The 16,862-nt window shown below is 34.5% G+C and overlaps 3 protein-coding genes across 5 annotated transcripts in view; 2 read left to right on the forward strand and 1 right to left on the reverse strand.

Annotated features, from left to right (window-relative positions):
• Ltn1 (E3 ubiquitin-protein ligase listerin) overlaps positions 1–2,690 on the forward strand; it is a 38,039-nt gene extending 35,349 nt beyond the window's left edge. The window contains exon 26 of the mRNA XM_090106114.1: positions 2,145–2,690. Coding sequence (XP_089962240.1) covers positions 2,145–2,204 — 60 coding nt within the window. The 3' untranslated portion in view covers positions 2,205–2,690. The remainder of the gene's footprint in view (positions 1–2,144) is intronic.
• A 2,945-nt stretch (positions 2,691–5,635) lies between these two features.
• On the reverse strand, positions 5,636–7,886 carry LOC149905494 (uncharacterized). 2 transcript variants are annotated; one of them, XM_090106688.1, is made up of 5 exons: positions 7,468–7,886; positions 7,086–7,262; positions 6,656–6,974; positions 6,209–6,470; positions 5,636–6,008 (listed from the first exon to the last, which is right to left on the reverse strand). In XM_090106688.1, the coding sequence occupies exons 1-5, from the start codon at positions 7,573–7,575 to the stop codon at positions 5,744–5,746; spliced, it is 1,131 nt and encodes a 376-aa protein (XP_089962814.1). In that variant the 5' UTR covers positions 7,576–7,886; the 3' UTR covers positions 5,636–5,743. The 2 variants fall into 2 exon arrangements, with proteins under 2 accessions (XP_089962814.1, XP_089962815.1); XM_090106689.1 differs by having other exon boundaries at positions 7,086–7,252; positions 7,468–7,588.
• Positions 7,887–13,459: 5,573 nt separating this feature from the next.
• Positions 13,460–16,772, forward strand: LOC149905495 (uncharacterized). 2 transcript variants are annotated; one of them, XM_090106680.1, is made up of 6 exons: positions 13,460–13,841; positions 14,150–14,297; positions 14,565–14,776; positions 15,129–15,387; positions 15,691–15,872; positions 15,933–16,772. In XM_090106680.1, the coding sequence occupies exons 1-5, from the start codon at positions 13,577–13,579 to the stop codon at positions 15,851–15,853; spliced, it is 1,047 nt and encodes a 348-aa protein (XP_089962806.1). In that variant the 5' UTR covers positions 13,460–13,576; the 3' UTR covers positions 15,854–15,872; positions 15,933–16,772. The 2 variants fall into 2 exon arrangements, with proteins under 2 accessions (XP_089962806.1, XP_089962805.1); XM_090106679.1 differs by having other exon boundaries at positions 15,691–16,771.
• The last annotated feature ends 90 nt before the right edge of the window (positions 16,773–16,862 follow it).

A 16,862-nucleotide genomic window follows, 5' to 3' on the forward strand; every position in this document is an offset into this window, starting at 1 on the left:
ACCTGTTACAGCTCCCTGACCTGTTAAAGCTCCTGTAAAAGCTCCCTGACCTGTTGAAGCACCTGTAAAAGCTCCCTGACCTGTTAAAGCTCCTGTTACAGCTCCCTGACCTGTAAAAGCTCCCGTAGAAGCTCCCTGACCTGTTTAAGCTCCTGTAAAAGCTCCCTGACATGTTTAAGCACCTGTTACAGCTCCCTGACCTGTTAAAGCTCCTGTAAAAGCTCCCTGACCTGTTTAAGCACCTGTAAAAGCTCACTGACCTGTAAAATTATCTGTAACAGCTCCCTGACCTGTTAAAGCACGTGTTAAAGCTCCCTGACCTGTTAAAGCACGTGTTTAAGCTCCCTGACCTGTTAAATCAACTGTTACAGCTTCCTGACCTGTTAAAGCACCTGTAAAAGCTCACTGACCTGTTAAATCATCTGTTACAGCTCCCTGACCTGTTAAACCACCTGTTACAGCTCCCTGACCTGTTAAATCACCTGTTACAGCTCCCTGACCTGTTAAAGCTTCTGTAAAAGCTCCCTGACCTGTTTGAGCACCTGTAAAAGCTCCCTGACCTGTTAAAGCTCCTGTTACAGCTCCCTGACCTGTAAAAGCTCCCGTAGAAGCTCCCTGACCTGTTTAAGCTCCTGTAAAAGCTCCCTGACATGTTTAAGCACCTGTTACAGCTCCCTGACCTGTTAATGATCCTGTATTAGCTCCCTGACCTGTTGAAGCACCTGTTTAAGCTCCTTCACCTGTTTAAGAACCCGTAAAAGCTCACTGATCTGTAAAATTATCTGTTACAGCTCCCTGACCTGTTAAAGCACGTGTTACAGCTCTCTGACCTGTAAAATTATCTGTTACAGCTCCCTGACCTGTTAAAGCTCCTGTCAAAGCTCCCTGACCTGTTAAAGCTCCTGTAAAAGCTCCCTGACCTGTTGAAGCACCTGTAAAAGCTCCCTGACCTGTTTAAGCACCTGTAAAAGCTCACTGACCTGTAAAATTATCTGTTACAGCTCCCTGACCGTTAAAGCACGTGTTAAAGCTCCCTGACCTGTTTAAGCACCTGTTACAGCTCCCTGACCTGTTAAAGCTCCCTGACCTGTTAAAGCACGTGTTAAAGCTCCCTGACCTGTTAAAGCAGGTGTTAAAGCTCCCTGACCTATTAAAGCACGTGTTAAAGCTCCCTGACCTGTAAAATTATCTGTTACAGCTCCCTGACCTGTAAAATTATCTGTTACAGCTCCCTGACCTGTTTAAGCACCTGTAAAAGCTCACTGACCTGTAAAATTATCTGTTACAGCTCCCTGACCTGTTAAAGCTCCTGTAAAAGCTCCCTGACCTGTTAAAGCTCCTGTAAAAGCTCCCTGACCTGTTTAAGCACCTGTAAAATTATCTGTTACAGCTCCCTGACCTGTAAAAGCACGTGTTTAAGCTCCCTGACCTGTTAAATCATCTGTTACAGCTCCCTGACCTGTTAAAGCAGGTGTTAAAGCTCCCTGACCTGTTAAAGCACGTGTTAAAGCCCCCTGACCTGTTAAAGCACGTGTTTAAGCCCCCTGACCTGTTAAAGCAGGTGTTTAAGCTCCCTGACCTGTTAAATCATCTGTTAAAGCTTCCTGACCTGTGCTTTAGCACGTGTTAAAGCTTTCTGACCTGTTAAAGCACGTGTTAAAGCTCCCTGACCTGTTAAAGCACCTGTTGAAGCTTCCTGACCTGTTAAAGCACGTGTTAAAGCTTTCTGACCTGTTAAAGCACGTGTTAAAGCTCCATGACCTGTTAAAGCACCTGTCTCAGCTTCCTGACCTGTAAAAACACCTGTCACAGCTGCCTGACCTGTAAAAGCACCTGTTACAGCTTCCTGACCTGTTAATGCACCTGTCACAGCTTTCTTGACCTGTTAATGCACCTGTCACAGCTTTCTTGACCTGTTAAAGCCCTTGTAAAAGCTCCCTGACCTGTCAAAGCTTCCTGACCTGTTAAAGCTCCTGTAAAAGCTGCCTGACTTGTAAAAGCACCAACGTAACGTTACAACTACATCTGCAGCTGGTTGCGTGGTGGTACATCGGCAGTGACAGTACATGTTTTGTCAATTCGATGTATGTATTATGAACTTCTAAGTGTTTAAAGATAATAACGTGTTATTTCTCAATTTGCAGCGCAAATGGTTCCAGACGAGCAAGAAGTCGAATTGTCCGCTGTGCCGCACCGTGTTCTAGTACTCGCTGCACGAGCTGCCCGGCTCCGACGAAGAGGGATGACGTCATCATATTAGTTCACAAATATACTGTACAAAAAAAGAGCGTGTGTGCCGAGCACACATGTCAGAAGTGAAACTTCTTTGGCAATATTCAAAAATACTAAAACTATCGCCTTACTCCATGACGGGACGTTAATGCCATAACGCGAACTTGAAATTTTACTCTCAACGCGCCTTAAGAAGTTTCACTTCGAAAATAGTGTAATTATGTAGTAAATTAAATGTAATTTTTGTGTTATTTTCTCAGATTTTACATGTTCATGTTATGAGTTTATTAGGTAATATACTCGCTAGCATTGTCTAGAAATACAAGTTTTATATTCACATTGTTGACTACGTGTATTCTCGGATTTATTTAGCAATAATTATTGAAATATCTTGTACAGATTGCAAATTTCTAACTGTTAAACTCTGATATTATTATAATAAATCATGTTTTTAAAAAGCTTCGTTTTATTTATCCTATGTCATATCTATCTGCTAATATAAACTTAATTAACCGTCGTTTTTTTAAAACGTTGGTAATTGGTTTATCATAAAAAAGGCTTATATTATGATGTAATAAATGAAAGATCTTAAGGAATTTAATGATCAGAATCAATCAATGGACCAGCAAGGCTAGATTGCATCATGTTACTTTAGCAATAATAAACATGTTAAAGGAGCGGTTAGGGAAAATATAGACGAAATTTTTTAAAGGACGTCATTATTTTAACACTTACAATAACAGCTCGTGTTTCACCGGCTATAGCCACAGATTAAGTATTAGTTACCACAGATTAAGTATTAGTTACCACAGATTAAGTATTAGTTACCACAGATTAAGTATTAGTTACTACGTAACAGATGCGACAGTGATGTTTTCCATAGTTTCAGTTGGCCAGTTGTGGCGCTGCTGTAGCCTTATCAATTTTGACAGTAAAAAGTAGTGTTGCCTACCAGTTCGATATCTATATCTGACTATCGATACTTTAGTGAGGTGCCCATTGTATCGATAAAAATACTACGTACTAGCACAGACTAAGTACTAGATATTAAGTAAGTTCCAAGCGTTATTATTGCGAATAGGTATTAAAAATAAAACAGATTTCGTTTTCAATGTTTATTTATTTAATGCTCTTTTTCTTAATTTATTTGTTTTTTATTTCATTAAAGCAATTTTATGGATTCCTGCCATTTTTTGCACATATATCTCCTCTATATAGCTCCCTTTAAAATTTTATTTATAATATTGCTCCAGTTATGGACATGAAGCCTAACAATATATGTTAAAAACATTTTTTTTAAACACATATTGTGTGTTTTCTGACACCCTAACCAGGAAAACTCCAAATCTTGAATTTTTTCTCTTAAATTTGCCCCAATTTTGTTTTGGATACAGTTATCGTTTAAATAATTATGTATTAAACAACTTGCTTCCCTGTACAACACTAGAAGTTTGGAACTTGGATAAATTAAAGTACTATTTTTTTAAAGTTTATATTCTCTTTGGCGCATGTAAGAATAAATATTATCCTCTGTAGATTTACTAGTAAAGCTCTTCATGCAATTTTTACAATTATTAACACTTTTGGTCATTTGGCTATAGCTATTGTTAACGTTAAATAACTGTCAAAAACTTGTCAAATACAAATGAGATGTCATTTGACTTGAGACTTTGTTATCTATTATAGATAAGGTTTATGACTTATGTCAATTGTCAAACAGTAACGGTAATTTTTACAGAGATAGCGAAATGGGTTGCACCAGCATATTTTTTTAGCATAGAATTTACTTATCAATGAAAAGTCTAATGTGTTTCTTCTTATTGTTGATGTAACATGGTGTTATCATCGTAACTTAACCGTTTTTCTACTTAACATGTTTATTTATTAAAGATTTATTATTGTTGCTAAGTAAAGGCCGCTGCATACGTGACGGGATTTTTTCCGGACGGGACGTGACGGGAAGTTTTGGAAACATCGTTGCATACAAAATGTATCCAAACACGTATATGTCACGGGAACATCGACGGGCCGGGAACGTGGACGGGAAAAATATCGTCACCGACGATGTTTAGCACGTCCCCGTCCCGTCCCGCCCCGTGCGTGCCCCGTCCCGCCCGTGATTTCGCTACGTATGCACAGTCGCTCCCACAGAGCAAGTAATATAGAGTCGCTCCGTTCGTGCCGGAGAGATAATAGTGACGCCTTCCAACTCCTATCGAAAATGGATGATGAAAAACTGATCGAATGTGTACGCTCATATCCAGCTTTGTATAATTTAGCGAACCCACAATATTTAGACACAAAATATAAAAATTATTTATGGCGTAAAGTTGCTGTGGAATTATCATTCAGTGAAAACGGTTAGTGTTATTTTAATGAATATATTGTGGTATTCCTAACTATAGTCCTTTTCACCTATGATGATTCCTGTGACACTTCATCGTGTTCTGAATTACGTATTTTATGTTTAAAATGCCAAAATAATTTTATTTGCAGAATGTAGATTACAAAGATGTTAGGCAGGTACATATTACATAGACTCTTAAACATTCTGGCTCGTAATTGAGCATGCAAATATATTGTAAATTACAATAAATAATTACAAAAACCATTACAAAATTATAACAGCTATTATAAATTTAAATATTATAAATAATCTTATATATACATACTTATATTATAAATTAAACTATTATAAATCCATCTTTCGTTGTTCACAACACTAGCACGTTAGATCCGAATCACGTCACGGTGCGTATGCGTTTGCACCACGTTCCCGTTGTGAACGAGGCAATCACGTGCCCGTCCCGCTCACGTCCCGTCCGAGGTATTTTCCCGTCACGTATGCAGCGGCCTTAACTTGGTGCAATCCAGCCTAAATCTCAAGCATGTACCTATTTGAATCTTTTTCTGATATGTAGTTAAAATAATATTTTAATAGTCGCATAGATTTTATCCATACTAATATTATAAATGCCAAAGTAACTCTGTCTGTCTGTCTGTTACTCAATCACGCCTAAACTACTGAACCAATTTGCATGAAATTTGGTATGGAGATATTTTGAAATCATGAAAGAAAAATATATGAATACTAGCGGTCCGCCCCGGCTTCGCCCGTGGTACGTAATATTTACGTTTTCTCTACATAAGAACCATCCTCGTACTTCAAGGAATATAATAAAAAGAATTATCGAAATCGGTTCAGCCGTTCTCGAGTTATGCGCTTACCAACACATTTTGCGATTTATTTTTATATATAAGATTATTTTCAATAAAAATGATTAATTATGATGATATTGTTCATGAACGCCCGAACGAGTAATATAAAATTATAATATGCAGTTTGAATTCAGACAAAATGATTTTATGGGAAAAATTTAGGCATGTTAAGGCAAACTACAAGTTTAAAAAGTTGCAGCCAAAAGCTTTTTTATTCAATAAAAATTATTACAAATCAATTTATAGGCAAACAGCACCAAGTTAATTCTCATTTTGAGAAGTAAAATTGTTATTACTTTTTTTTATAATTAATGACTTCTAACATGCCTTCACTGTTTAAAATTAGAGTCTTCAATCTCTTGTTACTATCTTGCTTTATCCTCACTAGGCCATATTCTATAATATTTTCAATGGGGCTTGTTAAATAATTTTCATATTTGCTAATGGCCCTAGTTGTAGTATCATATAAAAAGTTATTTGTCATTCCATCAGGGAAATGTTTCTGTATTTCTTTCCATCGAATGTCTGTCCAAACTTGATATGGATATTTCCTCAACCTAAAAATATAATAAAAATAATATTGAGCTATTTGACCTTTGATAGATAAAATATGTAAACTAATTAATTTTTTTTTTCAATGATTACTGTTTTGCATCAGGCAAACAAAAGCATGCACCACCAATTTAGATGAAATTTGGAATAAAAAGGCCCGTAACAAAACACAAGCTACTTTTATAGAACCTCTTCTCTAACTTACAATAGTAGTATCTTCTTCCTCAGCTTTCTTATCTTTACATCTCGTTTAACAAACAGTTGTACATGCAGGTAGTAGTACCAAAATTTTTGTAAAGTCAGATAATACTTGTCCATGTCTATTTCAAGCTTCTTCCAAATTGATGTATCAAATCTTTTATATTTTAACTCTTCCAGTGAATAACCAGAGTAATCCATAAGGTGTTTCAAAAATTTTGTTGCCAATGGCAAAGACCATTTCTCTTTGTTTCTGTGCAATAAATGCTCTGAAAAAAGGCACAAGAATCATAATCATAATATGATTGCATCAAAAAGTTTAAATATATGTATGTACAATATTCTTTCTACAATATATTATTAAACTGTTATTTGTGATGACTACAATAATATAATGATTCTAAAGTAAACTAATAAAAAATAAATTAAACTATTAAATGAGCATTTATTTTACCTTCACAGTCTTGGGCTAGCCTTTTATATATACCTCTAGGTTCTCTACAAAGTATTCGGGAGGCATATTGAATGCCATTTTTTGGAAAATGATACATACACATTTTAATGATTTTTAATTCAAGCTCAGTATATTTGCCTCTGTTGGGACTAGCATATTTTGCCACAAAGTAGTGGAAGACCTGATAGAGATTTCTTTCAAGTTTTTGTGCTAAGAATGAAATGACAAAACGCCTTACTTTCTCTTCCTGTCCTCTTTTGTTTCTATCTTTATTGCGCCATCTTGCAAGACACATTGGTTTATTTGGCAGGTTGAAGTGCTGAAAAAAAAAGATGCAAAAAACAAAACTCAACTACCTAATTAGGTTAATTTAACTACTCCTACTACACTACTAAATATATTTAAATTTCATTGAAAGTTTTGTTATTACCTTTACAAACTTTTTCCAATTTTTGTGTATTCGATCACACTCAGCTTTACTCATTTTATCTTCACAAAATTTCTCATCATCACTTGATTGTTTTAGCCTTCTTGTTAACCATCCAGTTTTCTGATACCATGGCTGCTCCCACGTTATAATCATGGAGTCTAGTTTATCTACAAGTTTCTACATTGTCTTTTAATTTAACTAACAGTTTCGTTTTTTTATAATATTAGTAATGATAATGAAATTGTTATCTTATTATAAGACAAAAAGGTAAAAAAGAAACAATATAACCTTTTTGTCTTTTAATAAGATAACAATTTCATTATCATTACTATATATAAAAATCAAATAAATAAGTAATTAGTAGTCTAGTGTCATTCCATACCTCAATAAAATCTTCCTCTTCTGTTCGTAAGTCTTCCAAAAGTATTGAAATCTGATCCTTGCTTGTGGGATCTGAGATTTCAATATTATTAAATATGGACAAATCCATTTTTATTATGTCTACAATTGGATTCAATACAATTCATTCGTAATATGTGTTTACTTTAAACTGTGAATTATTTGATTCCTTAAGCTTATAAAATGCAAAGATACGCTTTCCAGCTTCCCTGTTTCTGTTTGTTTTCAAATTTAAACTTTTTCAATTCAATTCAATTTTATTTTAGGAATGGTACAGTAGTGCTGCGTTACCACAACTTTGCCAATGTGCCACTGTGCAAATTGTATTCTCTTTGCACTGTGATGTGCCACAGCATGTGCTTTTCCGTCATTCGACATTCACAAATTCACAAATTATTGTTCACAAATACTTATTTAATATTTTATTTCACACAGCATTCACATGGATGCTGACAGTTGACAGCGTAGACAGAGAACTGTCTACGGTTGACAGAAATAATGAATTGACCAGTGACCACAGAGTAAAATATAATAAACTGATTATAAACCTGAATTATTATAAATTATAATACGAATTTTCTTAGTATTCTTATAAAAAATAGCAAAATAGATTTCCTCATATGATATATACACTGTATCTCCCTTAGAGTATATATTACAATAGTATAGAGCGCGTGTATTGCACAAATTGCATAGTGCCTGTGCATAGTGCGCTGCATCGTAGGCAGATGACTGATGAGCTATAGATACTATATACACAGATGTGTGTGTGACAAATAGGGATGGGTAGGTATCAATTGCGTGTTGAACTCGGAGCAATTAACTAGCCTGGAGAAGTAACAATTAATTGAACAATAACGCACTAGTTTGGCCTTTTTAGCTTATGGCAAAATATCATGCGAAAAAAGAGGACAGATAAATGTCAGTTCGACAGTTTGAAATGACATGTAGCCATTTCAATTTGTTTTGATCACCAGTCTGGTGATCATCGCTTGGTTATTTTAACCCTTATTCAAACGCGAGCCTGTGGAGGAGCTAACAAAAAAGTAATATACGTTCCTGGGTAATTTTGGGTCGTAGATTTAAAAAATACACACAAAAAAGGGGTTAGTGGGGGGGAAGTATCCTTTTTTCGGTGGGAAGTATATATCCCGTCATCTGTTCTCTGTTGTAAAAAGTTTGGAAAGGTGGGAACTATAGCTCCCAGTGTCCTCTCCAGACATCAATATTTTAAAACACTAGTTAGTTGCCCTGACTCCACTTGTGAATTTAATGTTATCGTAAAAAATTATAAAGATCAAGTTTTTTAATAAAGGAGGTGAAAGTACTCATCAATGCAAGTTTCTTTTACTGAGGGAAGAATTCGGAAATTGAAAAATGAATGACTTCAACATAAAAATGGCATTTTTCTAAAACAAAATAAAAACAATAGGTACAGTGCGACACAAAAGAGATGAAAATAAATGAGGGCGCCACCGTCGCTCATATAGCAACACTGATACTGCGACGCAAGCGATCTTGATACTATAGAATAAAAATCCAAAAATCTATATATATAATCTAAAATAAATACCGCGATTTAAACCGTTATAATTGTTTCATTGTAGCAATAGTGTAAATTTAAGACAAAAATACATTAGTATTTTAATTGACCTACCTAGGTCAAATTTTACTTAAATGTATTTGGAATTAGTTATTTTATAAAAATCGGTCAAGTGCTTAGACTGCAGAGGCGCACATAGAATCAAACATACAAACAAACAAGCATACATGCAGCTCAAACACATTACCCTCTTTCTGGGTCCGTCGGGTAGGAAAAAACAAGGCGATTTGAAAACCACATATTTTTATTTTTTTTGTAGATAAATTTTGTACATTAATATAAGTAATTCATCAAAATCTAAATATTCTACTCCTTCAAAGGACTGATCATCACTCTGTTTCGAAGTACTGGCAAGAGGGTACGGGGCATCTTCAGTATCTGTAAATATGATACAGTAAATATGATTATTTTTCTTATGGTTTGATTGATTAATAGATAGATAGCTGTATGAAAACAGTTATCACTATACTATGTAGTAAAATCTAAACTAGGTACTTTATTTGAGGCTGGTTGGATTGGATATAACTGCTTGACTCAAATTGTGCTGGTCGCACTATAAAAAACTAGTTTTTGTTTACATACAAATAACCTCAAATTAAATTGCGAAAACGTAATAATCGCCATACATACATACATTAAACACTCGTCACTAATGGAATATTCTATTTTACGTAGTACTGAGCAAAAATAAATGGAATCTCACCGGTATATTCTGCTGTACGTTTGTAAACGTTTTCCAAATCAGTCAATAAATTTCCAGCTTGAAATTCGGACAAACACCGAATAAAAACTTTATACACCACATCACGGACACCGCTACGTTTAACCTTTTTCACGATGTCTCCTTTTTTATTTAAATTTCTTGTTCTAAATAACAATTTTATCTCAATAATTCTCCACTTCACGAAAAAAACAACAAATTTTTATTCAACTTGACAGCTACATTGCCAATTCAGGGTTGCCAGGTAATGAAAAACGAATTAGTTCCAAAATAATTAATTTCATCTCTTTTATGTCGTACTATAAATACTAATGTATTGAGTTAAGATTTCTAATTATCTGATCAGGAAATAACGAATAACAATAAATAAGTTGCTTATACCAACTAAAAAAGATTTTTTAGACACACAGATTTTATATATAGAATTTCCGAATGTCGTGTGCAGTGACGAACACTGGGATGATATCTTCCCACTTAAAGACTTAATTTCAATCGACTCTACCAAGGTATATACAAAAGATTCTGGGCATATTTTTACGTTTCACGCAACCGTAATATAGTCTAGTTTACATAGCTAGAACTCAAATCTACTTATCTAATTTTTTTTGAGCACTACACCAAAAACTAAAAAATAACGGTCGTTTTCGGCTGCAAAATCACGTCACCTAACTTTGACGTGTGTTTACCATGACATGTAATAAGTCTCTGAAAAGTGTTTCCATGAAAAAAAGTTCTCTAAAATGTTAAGATTGCGTAGATAAATATTACACTGCATTAGGTTTAAGCATATAAAAATAAAACACGATTTACTTCAATCTGAGACGTGGGAAGTATAGCTCCCAGCGTTTTAATAAGGGTTAATTATTTTTTTTGAAGTGAAAAACGAGTGTTTTAGTTTAATTTGTTATTTTATGAAAAGACAATTGACTAAAGATAACATGGCTTGTGTTGCTTACGGCTGTAAAAGCCGTAGTAATGTGAAATCGAACGAAGATAGAAATTTGTCATTTCACAGGTTAGTGTTTTGATCAATTTTTTTGTTAATTGTATTATAAATAAGTTAATTTACCTTATTTTCTTAATCATCTATGTTTTATCTAACCGTAATCATTGAAATGAAATCATAATAAGCTTAGTTTTTAGAAAAAATGCAAAATATAACTTCCATAGTGTTGTGCAATTATCGATACTTGAGTAGGAATGAAGTACTTTATTGATAATGACTGCTTTAGGTTAGGAGAAAAAAAAGGTATTTAAGTATGGATTTTATTGTTATTTGCAGGTTTCTGGCTTGAGAACAATTAAAAGATGTTTGGGTTAAAGCTATAGCACAGGAAAAATTGGAAGCCTTCAAAACATTCTCGGCCTTGTTCAAATCATTTCGAATCAGACTGGAAGAAAAGTAAAGTGCTTTGCAGAGATGCTGTGCCACAAGTTTAAGGTGGCATCTATTTTAAATAATAAATATTGTAATTTGTTAATTAAGTAACGAAATTAAAAGGTTGGCAAAAAATAAATGTTTATTTGTTTTATTTGAAGCAATTTATTTTAAACTTGTACCAATTTTTTCCTGTGGGAATGAGTTATTTTCCTGCGGTAAATCGTAGCCTATATGTTATTCTGATGTTTAAACTATATAATTGTAAAGTTCCATAAAAACTCATTCAGTAGTTTTTACGTGAAAGAGTATCAAAATATGTCCATTCTTATATATTTTTGCTTTTATAATATTGGTAGGATACGACTATTGATTTGTTAAAAGATCAACCAGGTAGAAGTCAGATTCGCGCACGAAGGGTTCCGTATAATTCTATGAATGAATCTATGAAAACAGGAAAAAATACGTACCTTTTTACGAAACCATAAAAACAACCTAAACCGAAATACCTAATCATATTTTTTTATAAATACCACTACCATACAATGCAAGGCAGTCAATACGCATCGTAAATGAATAATTCCAAATTAAACGAATCTTAAAATTTGGAATTACCTATCCATAATTCAAATTTAAACGAATCTTAAATTATCTTCAAGCAATTTTATAACTTAATTTTTTTATTTATCGATATTTTAGTATTCGATAAAGTAAAGGTAAGCACTACCTTTTTAGAACAAAAAGTGGCTACATGTGGATTTGAATGCCAAGCAGAAAACAGTGTGTTGTCTCTTTCTATCGCATTAATTAGGGTATTGAATAAAAGAGAGCCACTATATAAGAAACGTTCAATTAATTGTTACTGCTCCAGGCTTGTTAATTGCTCCGAGGTGTTGATCGATATCGATAAGTTATGTTAATAAATATGTATCATAAGTAAATTTTACGTTCAATAAGTTATTAAGGGGAAAAATATATGAATAAAGTATAAATATGTAATTTTAAATTTGTTTACGAACTGAATAAAGTTTGTTTATTCCATTTGAATATTTCTTGTATTAATTATAACTAATTTAAAAAAATATGTTTAATTAGAATATCAGAGAAACGTGAGTACTTTATAAATAATAAAGTTAATAAAATAAAAGATCGGGTTTAGTGCTATTTGTTTAATAATAAATCAAACAATAATAATAATGTTATAAAAATGTTATATAAAAATAAGAAATAATTAATAATTTAAAATGATAAAATAATGAATAATATTAATAATGTTTTATTTAATTTTATCCATTCTATTATCTTCAAAATCAAATTAGCGGTTCAGAAAATATATCGTAACATTACATACTTTTACATTTACACTATAAGTAATACATTCGCATTCATAATATTAGAAAGTGTATCATACAAAACACACCACAAATTAATTTATAATACATTTTTAAAAGAGTTTTAATTTTAAAGTTAAATAAATAATTTGTTAAAATATAGTTCTTCTAGTAAACTTTATATCGAGTACAGTAAGGAGTACAGCGGTCAGGTCACATTACTACGATCACGTGGTGGCAGTGAGGCGCGCGAGCGAGCCTGCGCGTGTCCGCCTCCCACCTCACCTTCACCCCCGCGATGCTAGATTTATTTTCATAAAAATAAGTATTACAATCGACTTATTGATGAAATGTGATACTGGATTTCAATATTGTGTATTTTCTAGCATCGCTTTTGCAAGATAAAACTGCACATTTTACCATGTTTATTCGTAAATAAGAAAAAAATGTTGTGTGGTTTTATGAAACCACGGTAAAAGTGAAACTGTTCGAACGGTTCCGAACACTGCTTTGTGTAGCGCATGTCGCGTGACGGTCGGCTGCCGAGTAGGTATACCTACTCGGCAGCCGCGATACACGCGACATGCGCTACACAGACCAAAAAGTTTGAGACGATGTAATAAAAGTTTAACTTTAAAAATTCCAGAGCAACGCACTTCGACAGCATTCAACCACGACTACGAGCGCTCGCGGCGGGAACGTCGAGTTGTTACCACCTGTGCCTACTGTTCCCACTTGGTTGTTCGCACTCTATAGATAGCATATATACTCTAAGGTCCTCTACCTCCCAGCTTCAGTATATCACTACTTTTTTGGGACACTAAAATCAGAGATTTATTTTTTCTTTATCTGTGCACCTTCGAGTCGAAGCTCTGTGGTCAGAAATGTCAAAAGTTAAATGCGTCATGCGCACGTTTTGTATGTAAATGGTGTCAACTGTCAAGCTGACAAATGTCAAAAATGTTGTAATTTGTAAACATAAAGTTGTGATACAAATGATCCAAAAAAAAGATAATTTTATAAATAATTTTTTAAAACATTATTCATCTTATCTTCTAAATGGGTGGAGATCGTAATCGATATCGAAGTAAAGATAGAAGTCGTAGTCGTAGTCGGGATCGACATAGAAGTCGTGAAAGAGAGAAGAGAGATCGTAGCACAGAAAGGCATCGTGCCAGTAGCAGGGACAGATATACAGATAGGAGCCGCCACAAGGAAGAGAAAAGGAATCGCGACCGAAGCCGCAGCAGAGAGCGCTCAGAGAGAGGCGGGGACAGAGGACGGAGTTCTTTTCGACAATTTAATGGCGGGGGACTTGGTGGTGGTAAGATATGTCATACGTTATGAAATAAAACAACTATTTAACTATCAATCATTTATTAACACATTGTACAAATATTAACAACAGTTTTTGTGACTTAATAGTATTATAAACAGTAGCAAACTAAATTAAATTTTAAGGATATTATTACATAGCTTTTATTCTAGAATTTTATTAAATAAAGTATACCTACTTCATACATAACATAATTATTATTAATGTTTCAAACACAATAGTTTCCATATATATTTTCTGTTGTTAATGTAGACTGTAATATAGCTAAAATATTCACCTATTTATAAATATTGAAGGCCTTGGCAGTGGCAGCACAAGTTCAGCCCCAAGAGGGCGCTATAAGCCACAAGAGGAAGAGTTTCTAGATGCTCGCCGAGAACAACGGGAGAGAATTGGTGAAATTGGTGTTTCTTCAGTTTGGGGCAAGTCACCATTGAGACCAGAGTAAGGATATGAGCTGCTTTTTTTTAAAATATTTTACTAAAATTTAACTATACCTACACATAAAATCTACCTAAATATATATTTTTCACTAGAAACTATTTTGGTTAAGCAAGCAAATAATATGTTTTTAATAAGTAAATTAATGGCAGTCTTATACATATTTTAAAACTAAAAATTAGCTTATATTATTATACATAATTAATTTGCTTATTTGTTTAATTTAACATATTTCTAAAGCAAATTATTACAATACAATTATTTATACAGTTCTGAAGAAGAGTTAGAATCAAATACATCAGAAAAGGGCAAAGATAAGAAAAAGAGCAAAAAATCAAAAGCAGGCACAAAAGAGAAGTTGAAAAAATTAAAGAAAAAACTGAAAAAGATAAAGAAAGCTCGCAAGAAAGCCAAGAAAAAGTCAAAAAGTTCGAGCGATGATTCCAGCAGCAGCAGCGAGGAGGTGTGGGTGGAAAAAGGAAGTGAGTGTACAGTTTATTGATATCTGAAAAAATCATAAAAAAATATTGGTCATCATTTAATCAGAATTCAGAATTTAATTATAACAAACATTCTTAAGAATGTACACATAATACAATTTATTTTACAACAATTAACTACTTTAGACTTTTTAAAGATTTTAATGCAATTTATTCAAGAGAATAGCTAGAAAGTCATCCCCTGCTGACCATGCTTACTGTAAAGTGTGTGAAACATTGGGTTATCAGTATAATTAATTAATTGCGTTTAATATCTGTAAAGTCTTTTAATTTCTAAATATATAATACTCGTAAAATCAAACAAGAAAATAATTATATAACACCTAAATTGCAGAAGAACACGAGATAGAAGTGGCCAAGCCGTGCAAAAGTAAGACAGAGGAATTAGCCGATGAAGTAATAGGCCCAGCCCCTCGAGTGGGTCCCGCTCTCGGGCACAAGGACTTCGGTAGGGCTCTGCTGCCGGGCGAGGGGGCTGCGATGGCGGCCTACGTCGCGGAGGGCAAGAGGATCCCACGGAGGGGAGAGATTGGACTCACCTCGGACGAGATCGCGTCCTATGAGTCTGTCGGATATGTCATGAGTGGAAGCAGGTGGGTTTTGTTTATGTATTATTGACGTGACAACGTCTTTTAAATTGGTTTGCCGGGTGACACTTCAAGAAGCTCCGCTCACGTTATGCACTCACAATGAGAGCGAGTGAGAGGCACGCGGGCATGGTTAGCCCGCCTAAGAGCGAGAGAGACAGACATAAAAAGTCGTTGTCACGTAAAACTTTCGCCCGTATACCGACTTTACAGGCAACCAATTTTTTTTTTGCTTAAATTTTTGCAGTTTCCTGTATAGCCAAACTTTACTCAATTGATCTGTTAAATATAAAAATAACTGTATTGCAGACACCGTCGCATGGAAGCTGTGCGCATACGCAAGGAGAACCAGATCTACTCGGCCGACGAGAAGCGAGCGCTCGCTGCCTTCAGCAAGGAGGAGCGCTCCAAGCGGGAGAACGCCATCCTCGCGCAGTTCCGCGACGTGCTCCAGGCCAGGCAGCAGCACTAGTGGGGCTGGGACTTGGCTCATAGTGGGACTGGGACTTGGGACTTGGCTGACAGTGGGACTGGGACTTGGGACTTGGCTGACAGTGGGACTGGGACTTGGGACTTGGCTGACAGTGGGACTTTGGTGTTTGTGGGACTTAGCTGCTAATATAAGCAGCCAGCTAACAGGACTTACCTGTTAATGAGAGTAACCTGTCAATGGTAGATGGAACTTACCTGCTAAGGACCTACCTGCAAAACTATTTCTCCAACAACATAAGGGCGGTTCACCGCGCGGTCGCCGCTTCAAGCCGTCGGTCTCAACTGCTTGAAGCGGTCCGTGTACGGCCGCCCTAAGACATACTCATTAATCATGTATATGCCTGGCAGAATAGTCTGGTGAAATATATGAGATAATACGCTAACAGGACTAGACTGCAACAGGACTCACCAACACATTGCATCTGGTTAACAATTAAATAGTATGAATGAATTGTGACTTGTAAAGTGCAAATGACTTTAAATAAATAATAATAAAAGTGTTTTAAGTGTAGAGAATGGGTAGTTTTATTTTAATAAACAATAAGCAATACAAAATATCAATCGTTTTTAAAACAATTATTTAAAGTGAAGTACAATAATTACTTGAATATACAATATTGGGACAGGGATAAATCCTATCAAATGATATTTTGATATACATGAATATTGTATGATATAAATTTAAATGCATATATTACACATCCCTTTACATAAATACACATTGAATCGTCTCAGAATAGTGTATTGTTCTGTACAAGTATAAAACAGTTTATTTTTAATTGTTTTGATTATAGACAATAGACATAGTGTAATACGCAGTATGAGTTGATTTTTTTTTGTATAAAGTATTGTAAGAAATATGTAAATACGAAATAAATAAAAGATAATTTGGAAAAATAGTTTTATTTATAACAACTTCACACTTAAACAACAATGGTAATCGTTTTGTTTTACACACGAAATATTAAAAACTCAAATTATACAATCGT

The sequence above is a fragment of the Colias eurytheme genome, chromosome 10 (assembly GCF_061535395.1).
Source record: "Colias eurytheme isolate Ceu_HAF_F1 chromosome 10, ilColEury1 Martin Lab GWU primary, whole genome shotgun sequence".
In the NCBI taxonomy this organism is placed as follows: Eukaryota; Metazoa; Arthropoda; class Insecta; order Lepidoptera; family Pieridae; genus Colias; species Colias eurytheme.

Coding starts and splice junctions, on each gene's coding strand:
- LOC149905494 (XM_090106688.1), bottom strand. CDS start 7,575: ATGGATTTGTCCATATTTAATAATATTGAAATCTCAGATCCCACAAGC. Junction 7,263..7,467: donor AAGAGGAAGATTTTATTGAG/GTATGGAATGAC, acceptor AAGACAATGTAG/AAACTTGTAGATAAACTAGA. Junction 6,975..7,085: donor ATTGGAAAAAGTTTGTAAAG/GTAATAACAAAA, acceptor TTTTTTTTTCAG/CACTTCAACCTGCCAAATAA.
- LOC149905495 (XM_090106680.1), top strand. CDS start 13,577: ATGGGTGGAGATCGTAATCGATATCGAAGTAAAGATAGAAGTCGTAGT. Junction 14,298..14,564: donor AAGTCACCATTGAGACCAGA/GTAAGGATATGA, acceptor TTATTTATACAG/TTCTGAAGAAGAGTTAGAAT. Junction 15,388..15,690: donor TATGTCATGAGTGGAAGCAG/GTGGGTTTTGTT, acceptor ACTGTATTGCAG/ACACCGTCGCATGGAAGCTG.